This window comes from Phalacrocorax carbo, chromosome 3 (genome assembly GCF_963921805.1).
Source record: "Phalacrocorax carbo chromosome 3, bPhaCar2.1, whole genome shotgun sequence".
In the NCBI taxonomy this organism is placed as follows: Eukaryota; Metazoa; Chordata; class Aves; order Suliformes; family Phalacrocoracidae; genus Phalacrocorax; species Phalacrocorax carbo.
In genome coordinates, this window is record NC_087515.1 from 96,385,662 (window position 1) to 96,406,526 (window position 20,865).

The 20,865-nt window shown below is 39.0% G+C and overlaps 1 protein-coding gene across 2 annotated transcripts in view; it reads right to left on the reverse strand.

Moving 5' to 3' along the window:
- SMAP1 (small ArfGAP 1) overlaps positions 1 to 20,865 on the reverse strand; it is a 102,944-nt gene that overhangs the window by 20,334 nt on the left and 61,745 nt on the right. For both annotated transcript variants that reach the window (XM_064447822.1, XM_064447823.1), the window contains one exon: positions 4,733 to 4,817. In XM_064447822.1, the coding sequence (XP_064303892.1) occupies positions 4,733 to 4,817 (85 nt within the window). The remainder of the gene's footprint in view (positions 1 to 4,732; positions 4,818 to 20,865) is intronic.

Consider the following 20,865-nt stretch of genomic DNA (forward strand, 5'->3'; position numbering starts at 1 on the left):
CAGCATAAATCCTTGGTATATGTATCTGTCATTCTCACCAACAGTGAGAATGACCAACAGAAGAGCATCAAAGGAGAAGCAAGAAAGGGGAACAGCAAGAAAGAAGATCAGCTCTTAAACTTTGCTTATGTTTCCAAAATTCTGGGGCAAAATATCTACAAGAACTTTGTTTCTAAGCTGCCATGTATTTTTAGGTATACAGTCATTTACTACACCCATACTAAGACTTGCAATGGAGGGAGAGAAGATTATTTTGAATATACATATGATTATTTATTCCACCAAATTATTAGAAAGGCAGCGCTGAGAGAAATAGTTCAATACTTTAAACGAAATCTTGTGCAAATATACAAGGAAGGTTTTTGTGTCCAAAGTACTGTGGAATTATTTACCGCATTACTAAAATTTTATTTGCTGCTAAAACCTTTGCAGAAGCGAAAAAGCATTCACAGGGAGGCTATGTCTGTAGGATAGTCACCAATATAAATTGTTGAAAGCCAGAAAGCTAACAATGCTGCATGAGTTAAGTGGTTGTAAACGTTTTCATTTTGGGTAGAAACATTGCTTACTTAAGCATAAACTTAACATTTCTAGTATTGTTGCTCTGTTAACATGTACTTATATATGCATATATGATACTTAGTACTTATAAATGTATTTTTATTATTTCTTAAATGCAGCCTTCCAACTTATGACCGACCATGCTGCTTCAGTACTTACTAGACAGCACTGACAAAAGCACATTTCTCAGATACACAACATTCAGCTACATTTCATACCACGATTAAACCCTCAAAACTTCACAGAATTTCTTCAGATAATATTTCCCCCCAGCAAGCAGATATACAGCTTTTAGCATATCACACTTCACCTCCAGCCATGCCAGATGAATGCCCCACACATCACATACAGTTAATAACAACATAATAAAATCTCTTTCTCCTGGTCATCCATTATAACTTACTAGAGTGGTTATTCCAGAATGTGCAATTGGCTATTTTATGTAGGGCACATCTAACCACGGTAAATGATGCAGAATATGTAACATGCACTTTCCATCTTTCTGATAATTCTGTAAGGTAATGCAGTTTAAAATTATTTATTTTTTTTCTGTATGCTGAAATAATTTCTAGGTGACATATCTTGACAGAGTGGTCCAAAATTGCCTGTGTAGGATTCCAAAAAAAGACTCCCACTGTCATACACAGGTATCATACAATTTTTTTACAAGTACTTTAAAAAACTCTCTTTATTTACCTCAGTCTGGCATAAGTGGAGACAACCAACTTGTAAGACAAAACCCCAAAATATCAAGCAGCACAGAACACATGGTTAACACCAGTGGGATGAAAACACAGCACTGCCAATGACTTAAGTGCTGAAGACTTTGGTTTACATGCTATGACTTCCAAACTGAAAAATGTTTCCTGTAATCCCCCTATTAAAAATTAATGTTATAAAATCCCATATTATTGATTTTAGCATCAAATTTAAGTCCCTACATATTCAATAGGGCACACTTTCGATGTGGACAAGATCCAACTAATTGCAGAGATCATTCAGTTTTAGCCTACAAGAAATAGGCTATATTTTTCTCATCGCTTGAGAAGAAAAGGGAAGGAATTTCGGGGTTACACACCAAGAACACTAACACTATTGCTTGTGGAGAATGTAAAAATATTTAGCTTGTAAGTGTCTATTTCCCCACCTTTCTGTGTGTGGAGTTTTGAACTAAAATCTACTCTGAATCAAAGGGCCAAAAACCACGTATGTTTACGTACCTGGGTCATCAAAACACTGTCTTAATAATAAACCCCCCGACCATGAACTCGAGGGAGCTACATGAGTCTATTTAAAAAGGCTCAGAAGAAACGCAAACATCGTAGTACAGTCATTGAGGATATTACACCTCTTCTGCTATTACAAGACTTAAAGATACAATTTTCCTAGGCATATTATCTCAAGAATTTTTCAATTTATAAATTTATAAAGAAAAATAAAAAACAATTTATTTTTAGAAAATTATCTTGTCTAGCTACAATTGCCACTGAATAAGTCCTATCTCACAGGTTATTTACCTTCTGATGAGGTCACTATTAAAACCCCAATTGAGACAAAAAGAGGAATGACCCAAAGGTTAACCCCATACCCAAAGCTAGCACTGAGGCTTAGTCAAGAAAATACTTTGCAAGAGGCCAGGCTGTTTTGAAAGACAAAATTTTTCTAGCATGAATTGTGAGCCATTAAAATCAGTTAACCTGCTATCACAAGCGATTCTGATCTGCTGCAGTAAAAGCTACTACTATTCTTCATTTGCAGAAATTAAGCCCTACGAGAATGATTCCTCATTAGAAACATGTCCACTCAGTAAGAAGAATGAGCTATGCCATCATATCCATTTTAATACTGTTTGATAGGACTTACTGAACATTTTAATCAGCAGCTGTGCCACTGCAGCAACAAAGGCAAATGGGATTCTGGGCCGCATCCACAGGGGCATTACCAGCAGAGATAGAGGTGTGATCAACCCACTCTTCTCAGTGCTCGTCAGGCCACACCTGGAGTCTGTGCCCAGTTCTGGTCCCCACAATTCCAGAAGGATGCAGACAAACTGGAGGGGGTCTAAAGGAGGGCCACGAAGATGGTCAAAGGGCTGGAGAACCTGCTCTGTGAGGAAAGACTGACGGAGTTCGGTCTTTTCTCCCTGGAGAAGGTTCAGTGGGGACCTCATCACAGTATTCCAGTACTTATAGGGCGTCTACAAAGACGACGGAAGTTCTCACTTCACAAGGAGCCACACGGAGAAGACAAGGGACAACGGGTACAAGTTGCACTGGGAAAGGTTTCATCTCGACATAAGAAAGAAATTTTTAACAGTGAGATCAATCACTAGAACAACCTCACTATGGATCAGGATGCGCTCAAACAGGATGCTAGATAATCTCATCTAGGCTCCCTCTCTCATACACTGGACCAGATGATCTTTCAAGGTCCCTTCCAACCTGGGCTGTTCTATGGTTCTATAACAAATTGGGTTGAAATGATCTTTTAATACTATCCGAGTAGTCTACTGCAGGCATTTGGAGAGTTATCTACGCAGGTCTGCTCTCATTAATACATAATCTCATTTGCAGCTCAGTGGATTCCAAGTGATACTAGTTTATTACACCGCCTTTCAATTTGTTATTTAAAAGATCTCTAAACATTCCCTCCTCTAAAATTGTTTTGTTAACATACAAATTATAAACTTTGCCCTTTGCATATCTCACTGTGCTTCCTTAGACTGAAGCACAGCTGTTGAACACCAATTATAATACTTTGCTGCATACTACAGCTCAAGTTAGCCTATGCAATCTGAGTTCATTATCACATCATAAAACAGCGTTACCAAGATTCTTTTCAAATCATGACTAAAAGGATACAGAAGACTGACAATCTCAGAAGCACATATTGATTAAATTTTAGTTCTTAATTAGGCTGTTGGTCTGGTAAAGGAAAATAAAGGAGAAACAGCTTTCCATTAAGTCTGAATTACTTTTGTTTTTAATAGGTTCATTTTACATCCATAATCTAACTTCTACTGTGTTAATTAAGATTTGCTTGTCTATGGTAGCAGATTACTTGCAATGAGATATGGATCACAACACATACATAACCAGTACAAAAATAGTATTTTACAGCTACTCTACATCCAGAGGGAAAATAACATGCATTTTGAATGACAGTGTGAATTCTAAAACAGGAAAGACATTTATTGCTTTGCTGCAACATTATTCATACCTTAAAACCAAAAATTAAAAATCAACAACAAAACATTTATCTTCAAATTCAAGTTAGAATAATGTAGATACATCTAAAAGACTTATCAGCCTCCTCCAATATCCGGCAAAAACTGTGTAGAAACTTAAGAATAACCTTTATATTGATATAAATTGAATATTCTAATATCCATCCACAACTCTGAAAATTTTCAACAGTGAACAATAAAAGGGATTAAAAATAGTTATTGTAATATTTAATTCATCCGGTTTCATTTTAAGATTCTATCCAATGGAAAAACACACTTAGAGTAACACTAGACAAGTGAAAGACAGTTTTTATGACTACAGCCTTCAAAAAGCAGAGAAAAAGCATAAAACCACAACAGTATAGCCAGTTCAAATTAAATTATTCAGATCCAAAGCAGTTTATTTACAAGACAAATACACAGCTACCTACCAGTCAGAAAGCAAAAGGTATATTAGATAAAAATTAATGATGGCCAAAGTCAGTACACAACACTGTAACACCCAATTTATTAAGTTTTACAGGATACTAGTCAGCTGCAGCCAAGCAGTTTACTGGTCCTTTACTAATACAGGAATTTTAGGATATAAGGTATTTTAGGATATAAGGTATTTTACAGACAGACAATTCAGATGACCTCACCATTTTCATTAAGTACACTTGCACCATAAACATTGAAATACCACAATCCAGAAGCCCTTTGAAGATCACTTTGATAACTTCGCCTTCCCACAGGAGCTCATTACTGTCCTTAGCAAAACACAAGTATTGATATACACAGATCCCTATGGCCTTTTCCTTTATAGTTTCAAATTCATACAGACTGAACCTTATGGTTTTCAAATTCAGCTATCAGTAAGCACAGAGAAAATAAAAGTGTATTTATTAAAATATAAAATTACATATCTGTATTTGATTGAAAAACAGGAAATTATGTATTTCTTACCAAGTCCTAGAAGGTCAATAGTGGGTTCTGATGACTTTTTTGGGCTTGCTTTAGCTTCTGGTTGCTGATCTTCTTTCTTCTGTGGCTTGAAAGCGGGAAAAAAAACACACAAATAACCTTTCTGAAAAAGATACAGTGCTTAAAAACTTCCCATTAAAGATGCTGCTCCAGTATCAGAAATAAAACCCCTTTTCTATATTTGTTTATCAGAATGAATTTGATTTGTAACTAAATAAGTTGTAAGGAACATGGCACATGACTGTAAAAAATTATCCTTATGCCTTCACTGGTATGTAATACATTTTTAAATAAATGTAAGCTCCAGGATAGGTTAAAAGAAGCTGAAATCTTAAACAGAATCACTGCATATCATGCACTAGACAAAAAACTTTCTATAATTTGATTATTTACTAATTTTAGCATCCAAACATGACAGTTCTGCAGCATTAAAGAGAAAAAACTTGACATTTTTAAAAGCTTAAATTTTAAAATGACAAACTGACTAGCCTCCCTGAAGAGTGTCTGCAGAACATTGACTTTACAGATGCTACATACAGACGGACATAATCTTGTTCACGGTCTTTTACTTTGTAAACCTGAAGACAAATAACAGTAGTTTTCTCCTTTGAAAAGGGAAGTCCTAGTCTTTGCTTGCCTAGAGACTTTGAAATATAAGATTATATTGACATGAAATTGATTATGAAAATTACTTCATAAATCTGTTTATAGTTCTTCTCATACCAATATCAGGCTGATCACCCGAATCCATCAAAATATCAATTTTAAAATTAATACAAACTACGTTATAGTAGTGACATGATAGATGCATTCTCTTGCATGCATTTAATATGCATCTTACCACAAAAACATGAAGTGGATTGGTTGTTCAATGAGTACAGCCAGTACTAGAGCAGATTACCAAGTAATGGCAGTAGAGCACTGTCAGGCTGGGCATTGGGTTGACACCAACAGAACCTGCTTCACTCCCACCTTTATCACCCCCATAATATGGCTTTGACAGAGTCACTGAGTTGCTGACATTGCTGAAGTCCCTTCCAACCTAGATAATTCTGGCATAACTGAGGTGTTGAAACTTTCAGGAAAGAACAAAAAGGGAAGTCATATTGGAGCCACTTAAAAAATTTACTCCAAATCATAAAGAGAAATATTATGCTTAATTTCTTTTCAGTAGTTTTGCTCCAACAGGACTCATACCCGACTAACCTTTATGTAGAGAGAGGTCTTTTGAGACGTTAAAGGTAGATGTATGCAGTGAGCACAGAAATGTGCAACAAACAAAAAACTGCATAACAAGGCAGTGACATTTCTTAAACGTAATGTTTAATTTATTGTTGTGCTTTATCTAAAATTACTGCATTTTGCAGAGGTGCAATATAGCATGACAAATGCTTGGGAATCCTGCTGCACTAAGATTCATCTCAGTTTCTATTACTAGTCTGCTTGAATCCCACAACAATTATTTTTAAATATTGACACTGGTACTAGATAAACTATTCTTTGTTGAGTCCTTTGAAAAAAAGGCTGCATAAAAAATAGACTAAGCAGCATTAAATGAACTAAAAATAGCACTTAAAATTTGCTATTAAAAAGCCAAATAGAAGGGAACAGGTACAAAATTTTGTGCTTTTTCAAGTGGAGCTTTCAAGGTTAGCAGGGCTTTTTTTTTTACAACATTCAAGATTGGCTTAGCAACATACATGGTTTTATTAAGTGAAGTACCTAGTTATAGCAATTCCTAGATATATTTACTGCGGGTCGTGTATTAACAGCTTCTCATTCAAAATCATCTTTATGGCACTAGTACATTCTTCTGAAACACTCTTCTTGAAAACAGCAGAGCATCAAAACATCTTTGATATACAGGTCCTACATTTCCATTCTCACAGTTGTCACTAATGCCACTACACTATTCGTGAAAGTTGTTCTCACGCTGGAGTATCTACTGAAACCAAGCAATGTCCTCTACCTTAAAATATTCTGGGATTAGTGAAAACAGTCTATTTGCAAATATCACTGAAAGTAACTGAGGCCAGAACAAGCTTCTAGGGAATCAATTCTTTCCCATCATCCACATGACCAGTTTATTATCTAGTATAATATTGGAATTTTCTGCCTTAAGAAAAACTGAGCCCGTTTTCAAAAGAGCCACAGTAATTCATTTAAGTTACCCCTTATTCAGCAGGTATTAGGTACATCTGCCAAGTTAAGGAGACAAATAAAGAATTAATCTTGCAACCTCTTGTAAATATTTTCACCTACAAAACACATCACTTCATGGAGGAACAGGGACACACTCATTCAGATCCAGTATGGGCATCATAAATTTTTGCAATCATGCAGATGAAGGTAACTGGGATACAGTAATCCGTTGGGGTTTTTTCCCATTGCTGTCCCTCTGACCTTTTACCAAAGTACATTCTTCTGTCATTCCTATCTTCAGGGAACTACGGTCTGGACAACGTCACCTCAGTACCTAGGAAGGTGATCAAACAACTAATCCTGGAAACCATTTCCAAGCACACGAAGGTCAAAGAAGGTGACTGGGAGGAATCAGCATGGCTTCACCAAGAGGAAGTCATGCTTGACCAACCCAACGTCATGACTGGCTTGGAAGCCATGGGGAGAGCAGTGCATATTGTCTACCTTGACTTCAGTAAGACTTTTGACACTGTCTCCCATGAGATCCTCATACAGAAGCTAATGAAGTATGGCCTAGGTGAGCAGACACTAAGGTGGATTGAAAACTGGCTGAATGGCCAGATACAGCAGGAACTGATTAGTCTAATTGGAAGCAAGTCACTAGTGGTGTACCCCGGGGTCAATTCTGGGTCCAGTCCTGCTCAACATCATTAATGAGCTGGATGATGGGGCAGAGTGCACCCTCAGCAAGTTTACAGGTGACACAAAACTGTGAGGAGTGGCCGACACACCAGATGGTTGTGCTGCCGTCCAGAAAGACCTCAATAGGTTGCAGAAATGGGCTGAGAGGAACCTCATGCAGTTCAGCAAGGAGAAGTACAAAGCCCTGCTCCTGGGGAAGAGCAATCCCAGGCACCAGTACATGCTGGAGAACCACTGGATGGAAAGCAGCTTTACAAAAAAAGATCTGGGGGTCCTGGCAGACATGAACCAGTAATTTACCCTTGTAACCAAGAAGACTAATGGTATCCCCTGGGCTGTAGGTTATCTATTGCCAGCAGGTTAATGGAGGTGATCCTTTCCCTTTATTCAGCACTGGTGAAGCCACAGCTGGACAGCTGTGTCCAGTTGTGGGCTCTGCAGGAGAGAGACATGGACATACTGGAGCAAGTCCAGCGACAGGCCACAAAGATGATTAAGGGACTGGAGCATCTCTCTTATGGGCTGAGACTTCTGGTACTGTTCAGCCTAGAGAAAAGAAGGCTCGGGGGTGTGTGGGGGGGGTGTGTGTTACATATCAATGTATACAGACACGTGAAGGAAGGGTGTGCAGAAGCTGGAGCCAGGCTCTTTTCAGTGGTGCTTAGTGACAGGACTGGAGGCAATGACCACAAACTGAGACACAGGAGGTCCTGTCCTGAACATCAGGAAACACTTTTTCTCTATGAGGGTGACTGAGCACTGGCACAGCTTGCCCAGGGCAGTTGTCAAACCTCCCTCCTTGAAGATATTCAAAGGCTGTCTGGATGTGGGCCTGGGCAACTTGCTCTAAGCAACGCCTGCTTGAGCAGGGAGCTGGACAAGATCACCTCCACAATACCCTTCCAACCTCAACCATTTTGAGATTCTGTGATTACCTCAAGTAATGGAACACATAGGAATGGTCAGCTATTTTATTGACTCTTAGCAGACATTTTTGCCAAGGCTGAAGGCCTTTCATGCTTTCGGGCACGCTAAACAACCTCATGATGTCTCTGTAGAAGGGGCTACAGCAATCTTCTCTGGAATACTGTGATTTCTCAAGGGCTAATCCGTTGTGGCGGGTGTGATGCCTAGCACATAGAAACACTGTTTCAGGATTGGTTTTGTAGCAAAGAGCCCTTTCCTTTAAGAGTAATCATTCCCTCATATGGGATTTTGTCTCATCTGTATCTACCATAGCCTCTTCCTGAAGCTCTCTCTCAAAGATCATTTTAGTAGCAGCTCTTCAGATTGCTTCAGCACTGAAGTGCAAGTATCTTCTGCAGGAATATTATGCAATATACCTACTCCATACATAATAAAAGGAATCTGTGAAAAATAATCAAGTTCTACTGCAGCAGAGGTAACAGTTGCTACGAAGTTCCCCTGAGAGGCATGCCATGCTGATAGTATGGGAAGGCAAGTACTTAACAGGAGTCAAGAAATGGACTAAGGTCAAGAGGAGCTTTTTCTTCTATTGTCTGATCAGAATTTCTGTTTTTCTGCTTCTAAAAAGACTGTGTGATACATAGGAGACTAAGACAAATGCTACTGCTGAATCAACTATCTGAATTTTTTTCTTCTTCTTTAATGGTAGGGGTTGGAAGGGACCTCTGGAGATCATCTTGTCCAACCCCCCTACTTGAGCAGGCACACCTAGAGCAGGGGGCCCAGGAATGCATCCAGGTGGGATTTGAATGTCTCCAGGGAAGGAGACTCCACAGCCTCCCTGGGCAGCCTGTGCCACTGCTCTGTCACCCTCACAATAAAGAATTTTTTCTCATGTTCAGGTGGAACTTCCCAAGTTCCGACTTGTGCCCATTGCCCCCCGGCCTGTCATTGGGCACCACTGAAAAGACCTTAGTCCCATTGTCCTGACACCCACCCTTTAGATATTTATAGGTATTTATGAAATCCCCCCTCAGTCTTCTCTTCTCCGGGCTGAACAAACCCAAGACTCTCAGCCTTTCCTCAGAAGGGAGATGCTCCAGTCCCCTGATCATCTTGGTAGCTCTCTGCTGCACTTGCTCAAGCAGTTCCACATCCTTCTTAAACTGGGGGGCCCAAAACTGGACATAGTACTCCAAATGTGGTCTCACCAGGGCAGAGTAGAGGGGGAGGATAACCTCCCTCAACCTGCTGGCCACACTGCGTTTAATGCAGCCCAGGATATTGTTGGCCTTCTTGGCCACAAGGGCACATTTCTGGCTCAGGGACAGCTTGCTGTTGCTGTCCACCAACACTCCCAGGTCCTTCTCAACGGAGCCGCTTTCTAGTAGTTCAGCCCCCAGCCTGTACTGGTGCATGGGGTTGTTCCTCCCCAAATTTTAATATTTAGAAGGCAGACTAATTGTCAAAATATTAGATAATCACATGGATAACACATTCCTATGAGCTGTATTGACTACATTTTATTAAAAGTATATAAGACAAACATGTGGCTGTGCACTAAAAATCGACAAAGTTGCTAGCATGGAAACAATTTCTTCTTTTTGCTCTCATTCAATTCTCTATTTAGTGTCCAGTGATGAGTGACTCCCAATTTTATACCCAAATCAAGCCACATCTACATCCTGCCTGCTGTACATCTACAACACAATGAAAACATATACAACAACATGCCACTAAAACCTGACCCATAAGTAGACCTTAGGTAACGAGATAAATCATATTTTGGTATATAAGAGAAGATACCTAAAACTTAGTTAAGCACTTCACAGAACTTACATATAGCAAAACAAACAGCTGAGAAATTATGTCTACGGTTAAGAAGAATCATCTCTTTTCTATTTAAATAAAATGGTAATACAGAATGAATATTTGGATCTTCACTTAATTTCCACACGCTTTCACTAGAAGTCAACTAGCTTGAAATCTGTGGGTAGAATTATATATGCTGGTAATCTGCATATATCTCCACATTGCAACCTAGTCAATTTTAATGTTTTGTGCTAAGAAACCATCACCAACAAAATTTAAAAGCAGACAACTGTAGAGAAGATCAGGCCATCTGCAATTTATTACAATTTGAAAGCAAGCAAGTGCCTCAGCCTGCTTTAATAATTTTAGGTAATGTAATTTTCTTACATTCACACTGTGCTGATGCCTTCATTAGCAGAAGCTGCACCAGTCAGTCTGCTTGCAATTCACAGAGATACTGACTATGATTTAATCAATCTTGTTCATTTTCCTACCATTAGGAAATGGTAGGATAAATCACTTGTCAATCTTGTTCATTTTTCTACCATTTCATCTTTAAAATTCTGAAGTATTTTCTAGTTCATCAGGTTTGGGTGGAAAAATTACAAAAATTTGTATCAAAGTTTTGAGTTTATTTTGCTCAAACTCTGACTACAACCTTACAAGATCAAAAGAACTTAATTGTAGAAAATTTCCCAGTTCACCTAAAATGAGAAAGTTTTCTGTTTCATCATGAAAGAATAACTTGTAATTCAACAACCTACATTTAATGTTGCATTGCTGTTATTCTTTCTTTACTCATTTTGTGCAACAATAAAAGTTATCTAAGACTTAATTTGAAAAATAGTGTAGGAACACTAGTTTAGGCCACAAAAAAAAAATTTATTTGTCCCTACTAGGTCTCAATTTAAAAAACAAAGCTCAGTTTTATACAAACCATTATTACATTTTATTGAACTCTCACAATGGATTGCTCTCAATATACCACCTCAATAAAACATCATTCTAGTTCAATTTAATTTATGTGAAACACTTTTGAGTTAGTTGAAACCAAATAAATCAGCAAGTAACACTTAATTACTCTATTCACACATCATGTTCTAGGGTTGATTTTATATTTTGTTTCTCTCTTACATGTTCCTCTAAAGCAAATTTTTTAGTAAATAAAGACTTTTTTTGACAAGGACAAGAGAACTGAAATCTGCTTTACACTATACACTTCGCAAACTAATTGCCTGTATGGGTCTGGCTGGGATGGATGAAGATTTTTTTCACAGCAGCCAGTATGGCGCTACTTTTTCAATTTGTGGCTAAAACAGTGTTGGTAACACACACCAGTGTTTTGGCTATCACTGCAGTGCTTGCACAGCATCAAGGCTTGTTCTTTTTTCCCCTGTTCTGTCCCCCACAGTGAGTAGCCTAGGGGTAAGAGGTTGGGAGGGGATATAGTGAGGGCAGTTGATCTGAATTGACCTAAGGAATATTCCATACCATATGACATTGCACTTTCTGAACTCATCCCATGCAATACTGATGTAATACTTCAAATAACCCTATCATTTTAGTTATGCTGGTTTTATGCAATCACGTTTCTATCAGCCTTTGTTCTGCTGGTTAAAACAAGCCAACCTCTAAGCACCTCTTGTTTACTAAATTCAAGCACTATACATACACACACATATAGACAGCAATACTTTGCCAGTGTTGGTCCATTTTGTTCATAACCACCTTCTTTTAGAGAAGCTGGTGGCTCATGGCTTGCCAGGTGTACGCTCCACTGGGTAAAAAACTGGCTGGATGGCCAAGCCCAGAGAGCTGTGATGAATGGAGCTAAATCCTGTTGGTGGCCAGTCACGAGCGGGGTTCCCCAGGGCTCAGTTTAATATCTTTATCAATGATCTGGATGAAGGGATCAAGTGCACCCTCAATAAGACTGCAGACAACACGAAGTTGGGTGGGATCTGGACAGGCTGGATCAATGGGCCAAAGTCAGCTGTATGAGGTTTAACAAGGCCAAGTGCCAGGTCCTGCACTTTAGTCACAACAAACCCATGCAACACTACAGGCTTGGGGACAAATGGCTGGAAAGCTGCCTGGCAGAAAAGGACCTGGGGGTGTTGGTCTACAGTCAGCTGAACATGAGCCAGCTGTGTGCCCAGGTGGCCAAGTAGGCCAACAGCATCCTCCTAGCTTGTATCAGGAGTAGTATGGCCACCAGGAGTAGAGAAGTGATTGTCCCCGCATACTTGGTACTGGTGAGTCCACACCTTGAATACTGTGTTCAGTTTTGGTCCCCTCACTATAAGAACATTGAGGTAGTGGAGCATGTGCAAAGAGCAGCAACAAAGCTGGTTAAGGGTCTGGAGAGCAAGTCTTATGAGAAGCGGCTGAGGAAACTGGGGTGGTTCAGTCTGGAGAAGAGGAGGCTGAAGGGAGACCTTATCGCTCTCTACAGCTACCTGAAAGGAGGTTGTAGTGAATGGGTGTTACGTCTCTTCTCCCAGGTTACTAGTGACACAGCTTCAAGCTGCATCAGAGGAGATTTAGACTGTATAGTAGGAAAAATTTCTTCACTCAAAGGGTTGTGAGGGATTGGAACAGGCTGCCCAGAGAGGTGGTGGAGTCACCATCCCTGAAGGTATTTAAAAGATATGTAGACTCAGCACTTCAGGGCATGGCTTAGGAAGCATGGTAGTGCTGGGCTGACAGTTGGACTTGATGATCTTAGAGGTCTTTTCCAACCTTAATGGTTCTATGATTCTTCCTTTTCTCTAACATTCTATAGACTTCACCAAGCAGATACAAAGAGCGCATTAATCAAGTGAATCAAGCTGCTTACAGAACTCACCCTACAAATCGTAGTGATTCCTAAGTTCTGTTCTCCCACTGAAGCTTAGCATAAACAAGCCTCAAAGCCCTGAACCTGAGCTTTATAGTTCTGCAGTAGCCTCATCCAAAGTAAACTCCCACTCCCTGGAACAGACAGCTATGTTTTCTCCCAGAGACTTAGACAGCAAGACTGCAGGAGATGGGACTCTGAAGAACATTAAGTAACACCTGAAGCATACGTTGCACAGTGTAGGAAGTCCAGTTTCTCAGTCAGGCATTTAATCAGATTTTGTTCAGGCAGTTATCTTTGGAGATAACCATTATATGAATAATTCATTCTCCCTCAGAAAAATAATGAAAACATTGCCAAGTCAATCCTCCTCCTTCCTCTGTACAAAGATTACAGTACAGCACATATGATGTTGTCTACAAGGGATATAGTTATCTCATGGGCAAGACAAAAGGAAGGGTCAGTAGCACCCTGACTAATAGTCATGCACCTATTAAATGCACATATATAACAGGATGCTATGAGGTCTATTGCTGGTGTTACCCATGCTCCTTTTCTGGGAAACACCACCGTGTCCATTCCTGACTCTCAGCACTGTGCCCATATGCATGTTATACTAGGTGTATAAGATGGACAGAAAGAAGAGGGAAGTGGAAAGCTTTATGCCAGCTTGCGTAGTTGACAGGACAGATAACATACATGGGGTCTTCTGATATGTGTTAGACTTTGAAGGAGAAGAAACCAAGAATATTCAGACCCAGTAGCAATTACATTGCTCTTTAGTTATCCCCCTTCTCTTAAAGGAATAATTAAGAAAATGTGCTAGATCAAGTTTATAGCTGTTATTGCTGTTTAGCTATTAATTGGCATGCTCCTGTGCTTGCCATGTGGCTTGCTTGCCCCACTGTATATTACAGTCTAGTGCTCGTTAGTGGCTGCTTTTTGCTTTCACTGCTTACTCTACTGCTTATCATCTTACTCTGCTATGCCTGGGAACACTTTGATAACAGCAATGGGCAGGCACCTGGGTTGGCAGATGGCCAGGGCATCACTGCTGCTTCTGTGCTGCTGTGCTGGACAGGCTGAAACTCCAGTGTGAACTTGAGTCGAAGGGACTGTGACCTGTGGATGAGTCCATGCTGGAGCAGGTACATCGCTGAAGGCATTGTGGCCCATGGAGAAGGCCACACTGGAACACGTACACCTCAAAGTGGCTGTGGCTAAGTCTATGCCACAGCAGGTGTACCCCTGGAGAGCCCATGGCACCTAGGTATGGCTTAGCTTGGATCAGGTACACCTCTAAGGACCTGCAGTCTGTTGATAAGTCCAAGCCAGGCCAGGGGCAAGGGGAGAAGGTCATTGCAATGTTAAACCCTATGGTCTGCTCCAAAGGGACCATGGGTGGAGACTCCAATGGAAATGCCTTTAAATTTTTGTAGCCCATGATTTGAGTTGCATGTTACAGGAATTACTATAGCAAGAACTGCCTGAACGAATGGAGGACAAGCCTTACAAGAAGCAGTGCAAGTTTGTGAAATGATTAAGGATGCTGCAAGCCTTTCAGAACAGTTTTTAATATGACCATACACTCCAGAGCCTACAGTCAGTCTGAACTCTCTATTTTCGGGCTACTCTTCTGCACATCCCTATTCACCAGATTACTCTCCTCTGACAGAGGCAGCCGAGGACATTTTGCACTAGAATTTACAACAGTGAAACAAACTTCCTGGTTCAGAAGTGCCAGCAGCAAGCAGTGAAAATACTGTGGTTATTTTTCACTGTAAATGAGTGACTTTGGGAAAAAGGAATCATGTTAGGAAATTCAAGTTTCCATTTTCTGCTTCTGTAACCTTATGTCAATTATCCTCATATGTACAAACTTTAAAGGTTTAACAGTCCTAAAATATGTATGAAAACCAACAGAAATGTAAACCCCCAAAATACTTTAAAAACAAGCAAAACTGTTGAATTCTCTACTACAAGATAATGTAAATAATTTAGCGGGTTTCAGCATCAGGATTTCGGATTAACATTGACCTTATTCTCATTTACATTATGTTAGAGCATTAGAAGGGGTAGCATACACAGTGCAGGATGTAAGCCACGTGACTAACAGCTCTGAAGTACAGCAGTCATAAGTTATTACTATAAATCTTTCCTACTCTGAAGATATCAGTCACTGTCAATAAACAGATCCATCAGTTGTCCAGTCCAGTTATCTGCTACTACTTTCATACTTTAATATTACACACAAATTCTCAGTACATTTTCCTCAATTTTCTACTTCAATGAAAAATTCATATATATCTAGAATTCAGTCTGTTTCAAACACATCTGGCTACCCATGCATTTCTTATTTTCATAACTTAACTACAAGAAGCTTTATGAAAGCTGGACATCCATCAAATAATTTAGTGAAAAGCACTTCTAAATTACTTAAAAGCTATTTCCAGTTTACTCACTAGAGTTCATAGACACTTCTACAGTTACTGAGCAAGTGTCTTCCTCTGCTCTTATTAGGTGGGAATTGTATGCCTTGTGCATAAAGTAATTGGATTCCTTCCCTCTTCATTACCTGCTTGCAATAAAACTTGCAAGACAGCATAAACATTCAAGAATTCCCCTATGAGAAAATAACGTTAGTAATTTACTATAAGCTTGGAATAGGTTTGTAGATATGACTTTTCCTGACAGCTCATACACCCCTTGTATCACATACTCATACTCTCATAGACTCCTTGTGTTCAACAAACGTGTAGACACAGCACTTCAGGACATGGTTTAGGAGGGATGGTGGTGTTGGGTTGATGGTTGGACTTGATGATCCTAGAGGTCTTCTCAAACCTTAATGATTTTATGATTCTACTATACAAGTTAGTTTCACCCCTATCTATTTAAAGCATTCTTCACATAGGTATCCTAAAATTTTTAAAAAACATTTTCACAACTTTTGTATCTGACATGTAAATAAGTAAAAACAAATCCTTCCATAATATCGAATTTAAATCACACTAAAGATTAAATGTGTTGTTCTGTCTACCCTCCTATAAGATACCAGCATTTTTTCAGATTTGCAACTAAATATGAAGAAACTTAGAAATCAGACTAACTCTTCAAAACTTAGGACACACTTAGCAAGTGAACTTCTATTTTACCTAACCAGCAAAAAAACCAGAAAGCAAGTATGCTATATTGAATCACAAGATACACTCCAGTGGTGTCATTATCAAGTTGTATAGACTACAGCAACTCTGCAAAGAGAAAACTGCATGTCAACCAAAACAAAAAAGCCACCACTCTTATTTATAAAACTAGAATTACCTCAAACATGTTTTCCCCCTGGGTTAGATAAGTTTATTTAAGAGGCTATTGTGATTATTCCAGTGAATCATTCTCAGACACTGAACTACTCATGCTGATGCAGGTAAGCTAATTGAAGGCATTTATACCAAGCAAACCAACAAAACCTAACTGCCTCTTTTTGTTGTTGTTAAATAGGATCCTGTACACATGAAGGTCATTCAGCTGAAACACACTCCTGAAGGAAGACATTTTTAAGTGGTCCTTGATCTACATCTCTACTTTAAAAACGTGGATATATGTATTTCATTAGATTTTCAGAGTTAGGGCAAGGTACTTGTACAAGATTATGTGAAATGTGTTATGTATTCAGACATTTGAATTAAAAGCTTCATGACATAACTAACAGAGAGCTGCACCATAATCGCATTTCATTAATGTTTTCTGGGTCTAGGCTAATATGCTAATATCATCTATGGAAAGTGGATTAAGACTATTCCTTTGTTATTACTTATTGACCACCCAGTACTACCATTTTATTTTAAATGAAATTAAAATTTTAGCTCAGATCTCATTTACTTTAGTCAATGTATTCCAAGAAGGCTTAAAATCTTTAATGTCGTACATATCTGGACTATGGCAAAATATCAAAGATTAAATATTTCTCTTTAAATTCTTATATTTATGTATTAAATCTATATAACCACCACGTTTGAAATACCAGTTGAATGCATTCATTTTCAAATATATTATGTTCTTAAAGTTGACAGTTCAAAATAGGGTCTGAAAAAAAGAGGGCAACCTCCTTCTCCTAAATTTGGCACTTTTCTTCAAGTGTCAAAAGATTGCAAGATGATTGCTAGGTAACAGTCACAACAAGAAGTAGGAACCTAAAGCTGAGCTAGAGATGTCAAGACTGCAGAGAAGGAAAGGGACATAGTCTGAGTGCAGAGGTATCAAAGTTTTCTAGGGATTCTGAGGACAAGGATTTGGGCAGAGTTTGCTGCAGCTTGATCTTTGAAATTACTGCATTTGAGCCCAGAAGCAAGGACCTGTTCACAAAGACACAAAAGGCAGAGCAAAAAGCTGTTTATCAATCCTTTTCCTATTTTGTATTATCTTGTCATGGATCTTGATTTAGATCAAACCCAAGCATTCTACTTTTAATCCAAAAAATCCTACTTTTTAAATCTTTTAGAATAAATCATTATGAAGTAGAAAATCAAGGTAGATGTATCTTAAAGCTGTAGCTGATCCAGTGTCCCATTATGACATCTATAAATCAGATTAGGGTTGAAGTGTTCTAATGTACCTCAGTTTGCAAGCTGTGAAATGCAATAAAAATGGTTTGTATTTTTATAAGCGGTTTTAAATACATTTTTAGTTTTAGAACCGCATATTATGGTTATGTGAACTAGGCTTATATCTTTCTACTCCCTTTCTGTTGAGGTAATTAGCCTGGGCAAGACTACAATAATGCAGCTATATTAGTTCCAGTTCCTCGTTAAACTATTTTCTTTTATAACTTTCCTTAAAAAAAACCTTTCCAGTCATACATAATATAATATCAGTGTACCCAGTCAGAACTAAGGGGTATATATTTGTAATTCCTTCTTCATACTTCTCCAGACAAGAATGAGCTGTTTCAGGTACAGCAACTGACTGAGCTCATGGGAGGGGGCGGGAATCAATTGGATACAGACATTGCTTTCTAACACTATTCATGAAGGTATGGTTTGCATTCTTTTCCTTCATTATAACAGGGCTTTTTTACTGAAAAATGCTTTTTGCATGACACTTGAGTTCATCCAATATCAAGACCCTACATCCTTAGCCCGTCACCAGCTTGGACCTTGGATCTTTCCAGATGCTGGTATCCTACTCACTGGCTAGTCCAGCATGACATTTGCTAGCAGTTACATACGTGTTTGAGCACAACATAGGTGCCCTCCAGTAGCTGGTCTTAGACATGCTGCCTTTGCAATAGTTGGCTTCTAGATGCTGATCTCTCCAGTTGATGACCCCTTAGGTTCCTCAAACCTGCTGTCTCTTTCCAGTGGTTGAAACCGACTTCTTGCCCTTGTCTGGTAGTCCAACTTAGTTCGCTAGTGTTCACGCACAGATATGGAAGAGACAGCACACTCACACACAACATGGTTGCAGATAGAATTTGGCAAGAATACAGGATAGCCTGCTGTGATCAAGTGCAGGGCTCAGACTAGCATACTACCCAGCAACCTGCATATACATGACTGGCCCTTTTTATCCCCTTCCCCCCTGCTTCCTCATGCCTGTTCCACCCCAATTCACCTTGATTCCTCCATTTCCCTGCTTTTGATCTGTCACCTGAACATCCCATAATAAGCTTCATACAATATTCTCTGCCCTATCTCTGAATTCTTTTCTCTCTGCATCCCACAATAAATCTTATAGCCTAGCATGCAATCGCCCCTTACTTGCCTGGAGTTCTTGAGAGAGAATCTCCTTCCTTGACCCACCTCACCACTCATCCTCAACAGACCTGGGAGAAGCAGATCACTGTGCTCTGTTTTCACTCATTAGATTACTCTGGTTGCCCTCTGTCTTGTTCCTCTGATTCTTGCAGCCTTTATGTTTTAGCCAGATAGTCTTAGAGCATCACATTGAATATGGTTTCATACAAACCGCCTCTGAATTAGGACTTTTCCCAAATAGGGTTCTGCTTCTTAAAAGCGTTGGACTGATACCCTGTATTTGCATCTTTTCTATCATTATGGCAAGCAGTACAATAAAAACGCTTTACGAAGTTTAAGCATACTATGTCTACAGAGATGCATTTTAAAACAGCCTCTCAATTAGTTCCATAGAAGTTCAATCCTGCCACTGACCCCTAATCAGACTGAAATAAACCCATGGGTTAATTTTTTGTACTTCTATATCAGCTTGGGGTTTTCTTTTGCTACTATAGAAGTTAGGAGCGAATTGGCAGGTACTTTGTCACCTCATATACAAGTACATAATTCTGTTTCACAAAATGCAGAACTTGGTAAGACGGAGACATGTTTAATACTTATGCATCATTAGCTGTTCATGCCTATGACAATTAGTTGCATTAGTTTCTTCTGTCAGTTAGCTTTTTCCCCTCAGTTTTGTTCTCATTTCAAATGTAACCACTTTTAAACTATTATTTTAGAAGCTAATTAACTTTAACCATGGTTTAACCCCAGTTGGCAACCAAGCACCACACAGCCACTCACTCACCTTCCCCTGCCCCAGTGGGATGGGGGAGAGAATCTGAAGAGCAGAAGCAAGAAAAATGGTGGGTTGACTGAGTTTAATAACTGAAATCAAATTATGATGGTGACAATAATAAAAATAATTATAAATTTGTAATGAAAAGAAAAAAAACAGAGAGAAAAGAACAAAACCCATGAAAAACAAGTGATGCAGCCGCTCACCACCCACCAACCAATGCCCAGCCGGTCCCCGAGCAGCGATCATTGCCCCCTGGCCAACTCCTCCCAGTTTATATACTGAGTGAGATGTCATATGGTATGGAATATCCCTTTGGCCAGTTTAGGTCAGCTGTTCTTGCTATGCTCCCTCCCAGTTTCTTGTGTACCTCCTCACTGGCAGAGTATGGAAAGCTGAAAAGTCCTTGACTTCGTACAAACACTACTTACGATAACACGCTGTTTTAGTTGTTGCTATTATCCTCATGCTAAATCCAAAACACAGCACTATACCAGCTACTAGGAGGAAAATTAACTCTGTCACAGCCAAAACCAGAACAAATCCCAAAATGGATTTCCCTTTACTTGAATAAACTCAATTTTCTTTCTCTTCACCCTTGTATCATCATAATCCTTAACACCAAGTATCAAGAAGCATCCTAGCCACAGTCCAGTCTAGCAGTCTACATCTAAAATGGAAATGAGTCTAACTTCCTTCTGCTTTTATTCCTCCAGTTAAAATAATGTGAACCTATATAAAATTTCTGGGTTATCTGAAAATGAATATTTAAATCATCCTTACAAAACATAAGGATGGCTACAACTTGTAGATTGACAGCTTCAAAGATTCAAGTTTTACAACTGACCCTTCAAAGTGATATTATAAGGGCTCTGACTTGCATGGTCAGGCGCCTATTTCAACATTTATGCTAAGATTCAGCCATACCAATTTCTTTTACACCACTAAAATAGTCTATGTTTAAACAAAGCAAAAAGATACATGGATATCTATTTACAGTGTAAACTGAGGATTAAGTACCTCAGACAAAAAAAAATCTGTATGTCATCTTGAGCAGAAGTTACCGATGTTACTACAGTTTAAAATACACTATCTGCCTAGCAAACAAGCCTGCTGTACCTTACACTCTTGACATGAAACACATTATTCTCAAGTTGAGAGA